General features: G+C 33.6%; 1 protein-coding gene across 2 annotated transcripts; it reads right to left on the bottom strand.

Annotated features, from left to right (window-relative positions):
* Positions 1-258: 258 nt before the first annotated feature.
* Tmem63 (transmembrane protein 63) lies at positions 259-4893 on the bottom strand. 2 transcript variants are annotated; one of them, XM_018456939.1, is made up of 12 exons: positions 4668-4893; positions 4100-4226; positions 3726-3943; positions 3226-3505; positions 3009-3112; positions 2680-2872; positions 2455-2569; positions 2168-2364; positions 1608-1934; positions 1197-1472; positions 890-1123; positions 259-662 (listed from the first exon to the last, which is right to left on the bottom strand). In XM_018456939.1, the coding sequence occupies exons 1-12, from the start codon at positions 4685-4687 to the stop codon at positions 462-464; spliced, it is 2292 nt and encodes a 763-aa protein (XP_018312441.1). In that variant the 5' UTR covers positions 4688-4893; the 3' UTR covers positions 259-461. The 2 variants fall into 2 exon arrangements, with proteins under 2 accessions (XP_018312441.1, XP_018312442.1); XM_018456940.1 differs by lacking the exon at positions 4668-4893 and adding an exon at positions 4449-4661.
* Between the last annotated feature and the right edge of the window lie 494 nt (positions 4894-5387).

The raw sequence follows: 5387 nt of genomic DNA, 5'->3' as shown, positions 1-5387 counted from the left end.
CTTTAGAAATGAGATTCTTTAAGTAATAATTACTTAGTGTAAGCCATTGATAAGGCTTTATTTATAATTCTTAATATCTAATTATTATGTAAGTAAATGAAAATTATATTTAAAATTATATTAAATGTAATAATTTTTATATACATCACAATTAAGCACTTATGCAGTAATGAAGAATTTATAAATACAATTATAAACGCAAGTAGACAGTGATGTTAAAGCAGTATTTTCCAGTTTCTTTTAATTATAACTGTGCTAACTTAACGTGATAAGAAATGTTAAGAATATACATTATTTGTGCTGTAGTTTCCTAAATTGCATCATTATAATATTAACAATTAGAATACATTTCTAAAAGGGCTTCTTAAATTACGAAGCATTCTGTATTTTTGCATATATATCGAGTAGAACGCGCGCGCGCGCGCGCGTGTGTATGTGTGTGTTACACATACACACAGATATTAAACTCTCTGTTCGCCGCCATAGTTTTGGTAAAGCTTTGGACTTTCTTGTACAGAGGAAATAGTACTTGTCGGACTTGGTAAATTCACTTCTGAATTTGAAGCAGTTGAAATAGTTTCTTCTATAGATATCTGATTCTTTCGCAATACTGGTGCCACGAAATTTTGACCCGTCGAGAGATCCCTTTTTGGTACTGAAGTCTAATAAAAACAATTAAGAATTAATAATATTCTGAAGTCACATACATTTTTCTGAAAAGAAGGTTCTGCTGGAATATAAATATTATATCACGGAATATAACTTATTATATGAAACTTAAATTCATAAGAAAATATAACTTTTTAGTTAGTAATGACTCAATACAATCTACGACTTTGAATAAAATCTTCAATAGTGGCTTCTCGTTAAGCTATTTAAACTATAATACCTTAGGTTTCGATAACGGCAATGTAGCGCTGGTTACCAGGCCCAGAATACTCGCACAGAGGCCAGTGAGTTGCACTGCAGCTAACGAAGATAGACCAACTCTTACCAGGCCTAAGGCTAAAAGAGCAGCTTGTGCTAAAACTGGCGCAGCTCCTGCAGCACTAACGGCCGCTCCAGCTAATTGGCCACCGCCAATACTCGGTCCATATGCAAAGCATAAATTATGCCTGTCCACCTAATTAAGATAACAGTTTCATTATAGGACACATTGTCACAACCATAATCGTAAGATATTGTCAAAGTTGTACCAGATGCTTGACTACAAGATATAGTAGACCAAAAGGAGTGATTAAGGGACACGCCAGACTGTAGACGGTTGTCATAGTGAAAACTAGCAACAACCATGCATAATGAGCTCCTAATGGAAATTCCCACAGTACCGCTTTCCTGACATGTATTCTTTCCGCCCGACTGCGAGCTATACAGAGTCTAAAAGTGTATAGCGCAAGTTCCGGAAATCTAACCAATTCTAATCCACTCCCAAGTAAGGCTGCAGTTATGACATAATTTACAAAAAGTGCGCCCTGCAAATTTTATATTCTTATACAAATCTATGAATATATGCCGTATGAATGTTGAAGTATGAAGGAGAAAGAGTATGCTTTCTTATTCAATTAATTTAAAATAAATGCGATATTTTTTACTGTAAGAAACCTCACCTGATCTGGCAAGAATACACATTCCCATTTTGCCGTATTATTTCGTTCATACACAGTCCATTGTAGGAATGTTGCAGCACTAGTTAATCCTAAACTAGGTAATATAAGCACCATTAATAGCAACAGAAGTAACGTTTTTCTCAAAACAACACGATTTAAGCTGCTTCTTGTCCAATGTCTCACGAGCGATTCACTTCTCCCGACTAATGCAGGCATTAGAGCAGCTACACTGACTAACAATACAGTAGGCAGAAAAGATGAAAGTACTGGACTAAGAATCTTAATCTCTCCAGTAATTGGTAATTTGTTAACAGTTGTCACTATGACCTAAAATTTAAAAAATAAAAAAGTTAAAATAAATTACATTAAAAAAAATAAATTTTTAAACATTTATAAATAAAAATAAAGAGAATTAATCGAAGATTAAAATGTTATTTATTGTTTCAAAATGTCATAAGTGTCAGTTTCTTTGCTATATACATATTTAGATGCGTCTTTCTTTTTTTTTTTGGTACAATTTTCATTGTGTAATGTGCTCTTGCTGAAAGAAATTGACTTACAGCCGGTGTAGTAATGAAAAACAATATAAGTCCCAAAGCGCAATTTATTAATACAGCATTTAGATACCAACACGGCCTGGGGATGCTTAAATTTTCCCAAAATATATCTGATGGCATTGGTGCATAATCCACGATCCACTTTATATTCGGCGAGGACCTCAGCTGTTTGCGCATAGTTTTAGCAGCACCGGGTGTCCCTATTAATTATTCATTGTAAATTTTCTTATAAAAGAGTAAGAAAAACACATATGTAATATTATGTGATTATGTAATATTATGTGAAATACCTAAAGTTACAAAAGCAACTCCAAGAGTTTTACTAAGTGCCACATTCTTTTCTTCCTCAACTAGTGCTGTTAGTCGTATTTCCTCGTTGGCATAGAATTCTTGAGCATCCACTTGCTACAAACGCAATGGTTCGAATTAAAGGTAAGAACTTACATGATAATATATACAATCATTTGAATTTTATGCTTGCATACGTTCATATTTTATTTTATTGATACATTTACCTTATTGCAACAATATCCAAGAATTTGACCACATGGATAAGGATACATTTTTAAAGGTTCTCTCTTCTTAGCATAACTTTCGCAATATAAACGCGCCTGTTCCGCACAATCTCTTTCTTCATCCAGTTTTGAAAGACGTCTTATATCATGAGCCAATGTAATATCCTCCACTGTTAAGGCAGGGAATGCTTCTCTGAAAAGATTAACATATAAAAATAAGATCAAAGAGAATAGAATGATAAAATTTTTTTTTCAATTTCTTTTAATATCAGCAATAAATATTATTTGCCAAAAAGAACAATGATTAGAGAAGATTCTTTTTTACATACTTAAAATATTCGGTAAGATTCTCAACAGTACATTGTTGTTTCGGTATGTCTGTAATCAATAATGTTCTTGCTACAAATTCTCCAGTAGGCCTAGTATCTCGTACCTATATCCACAAACACATTCTCACTTGTAATACATATATTATAAAATATTCATATCTGTTGAATATAAAAAAAATATATCTTACAATATACATAACTGATTAATTGGCAATACCTGTTTTAAACGACGTCTCATGATAAATCCACCAACCGGCAGATAAGATAAGAGCAGTACTGTATACACCCAAAGCCCAAAGGATGTGGGCTCCAGGTTTGACAATGTTGTATGACTAAATGTTGCACTGTCCCCTGGTTGCATGCTTCCGTGAAAATTAATTGGTAGGGCTATGCACAGTGATATAATAAGCATCATGACGGTCAATATGATTAAGCAACGTTCGAACATAATGTATAACAATCCATCAGGCCCTGCACGTTGCAATAATTCATCGTCGCTGCAATAATATTATTTTGAGTAAAATAAGTTATATATTAAAATATAGCAAGACATGAATAATGAAATGTTTTAATCGCACTGACAAGGGAATTTTTCCAAGTGTCCACTCTGATTTCGGGATGAAACTCCAAATCCTTTTGATTTTACTTTTATCAGTAAAGATGAAATCATTCCGAAATCAGAGTGACACTTGGGAAAGTTCTCTTGTGAATACTAACGTAATTTTAAAAGCGGTAACAATCCATGAGAGAAATCCTCTATCCAGCTGAGAGAGTCGAGAATTAACTGAAGCTTCTACACATAAGGGATCAGTGTCTCTGTTTTCATTAACACCATAAAACAGCTCCATCCATCTGTTATCAGATTTGTGTAACAATGCAAGACGTCCATAATTCCATGCTTTCTTACGTAATAAACCAAATAAAATAACTAAAAGCTGTCAAGAATAATATATTGTATTAAACATTACAGTTTATAACTCATTGTCAATAGAGTTCAAGTGCATCAATATCTTGCAAAATATACATCATTACCTCTTTTATAATAACATATCTCTCAAATAATAATAATAAACAATAAGACAAAATCTTACCAGAAATCCTATTGCATTTAGCAACAGGTTCTCAGGTATTCCTGCATATACATCTGTTATTATTGTTCTATTATATCTGGGCAATGGAGTACATGTGTCTGCAGAAGGACTATCGTGCACTGCAATGCTGGAATACATAAATATTTAACACTATAATGAACAATATTTAATACTGAAGTGTTATAATACGATCCATAACAACATGCTGCATCTGTTGTTCTCAACAGTTCGCATATGCAAATCACGTCTTTCGATAAGCAGCAACTTAATAAAGTAATATGCAGTACATTAAGATACGTGTAATCTATTTGAAGAACATGATACAATTGCAGAAAAATGTACAACATACTATTCCATTATTTTACTCGCGCGGGCCAAGTGCTTCGAGCATTGTTGTCAATTCGCACTGTACTCGTTGACGTATACGCGAAAAGCAATCGCGATTGTGCAAACAATGCGAAAGATAAACACGATAAGAGCAACTGAAGGCTCGAAGCGCGACTGTATCGTGCCGTGCGTAATCGTGAAGGAAAAGGAGAACGCGCAATTACGGCGTTTTGCCACTCACTTTTCGTAGGTGTAATCCATGGTCGGCCGAGACGCGTAAATCAATGCGCCGTTAAACAAATACGAAGGTACATATTAGCAAACGCGTGTTAATTTGACACATCGCATCCCGTTCCCGTGCGTGCTGCTAGCCACACGAAAATACTTCAATTACTCACTTCGCGAATGTAACTTAACCTAACCTGAATCCGTTCCTTGCACGTAGTAGTACCGCGAAACGTCATTTCGACGGGCACGCACACAAACACACACCCACGTGTGCGTTTCGTCACGCCAGGAGGAACACAAATGAATTTTCATTGGACTTACTTGTCTCTTTACATCAAGTAATTTTATCTTGCAAAAATAGAGTGCGAACACTTGTAAGGCCGGAATCAGACTACACATTGAAGATTGAGATAAGATAAAAGTGTGTTTTTAACTCGATAAAAAATATTTAATTATGCGAATTTTTCATTGGATTTATTACATTACATCCCTATAAGCGCATAATATTATTTAATATTAAATAATATTTTAGGCATATTCTCAGAATATTAAATATAACATTTTAATATTTTACTAAAATTATATAATATTAAATAATATTCCTGAAATATTAATGGACGGTTATATATCCACTCCTAATAATATTATATGATTATTAAAAGTAACATTTATTTAATGTTACTGTAATATCGTATAAACATTAGAAAGTATTATAACAGCATTTACTTTAATT

The sequence above is a fragment of the Mycetomoellerius zeteki genome, unplaced genomic scaffold (assembly GCF_001594055.1).
Source record: "Mycetomoellerius zeteki isolate Tzet28-1 unplaced genomic scaffold, Tzet1.0 scaffold612, whole genome shotgun sequence".
Classification (NCBI taxonomy): Eukaryota; Metazoa; Arthropoda; class Insecta; order Hymenoptera; family Formicidae; genus Mycetomoellerius; species Mycetomoellerius zeteki.
This window is presented reverse-complemented; position numbering and strand designations above follow the sequence as displayed.

Excerpts from the sequence above, each read along its gene's own strand:
- Tmem63 (XM_018456939.1), bottom strand. The coding sequence starts at position 4,687 with ATGGATTACACCTACGAAAA. Across the intron at positions 3,113-3,225 it reads TGAGACGTCGTTTAAAACAG|GTACGAGATACTAGGCCTAC; the intron begins GTATTGCCAATT and ends TTGTGGATATAG. Across the intron at positions 663-889 it reads TGCCGTTATCGAAACCTAAG|ACTTCAGTACCAAAAAGGGA; the intron begins GTATTATAGTTT and ends TGTTTTTATTAG.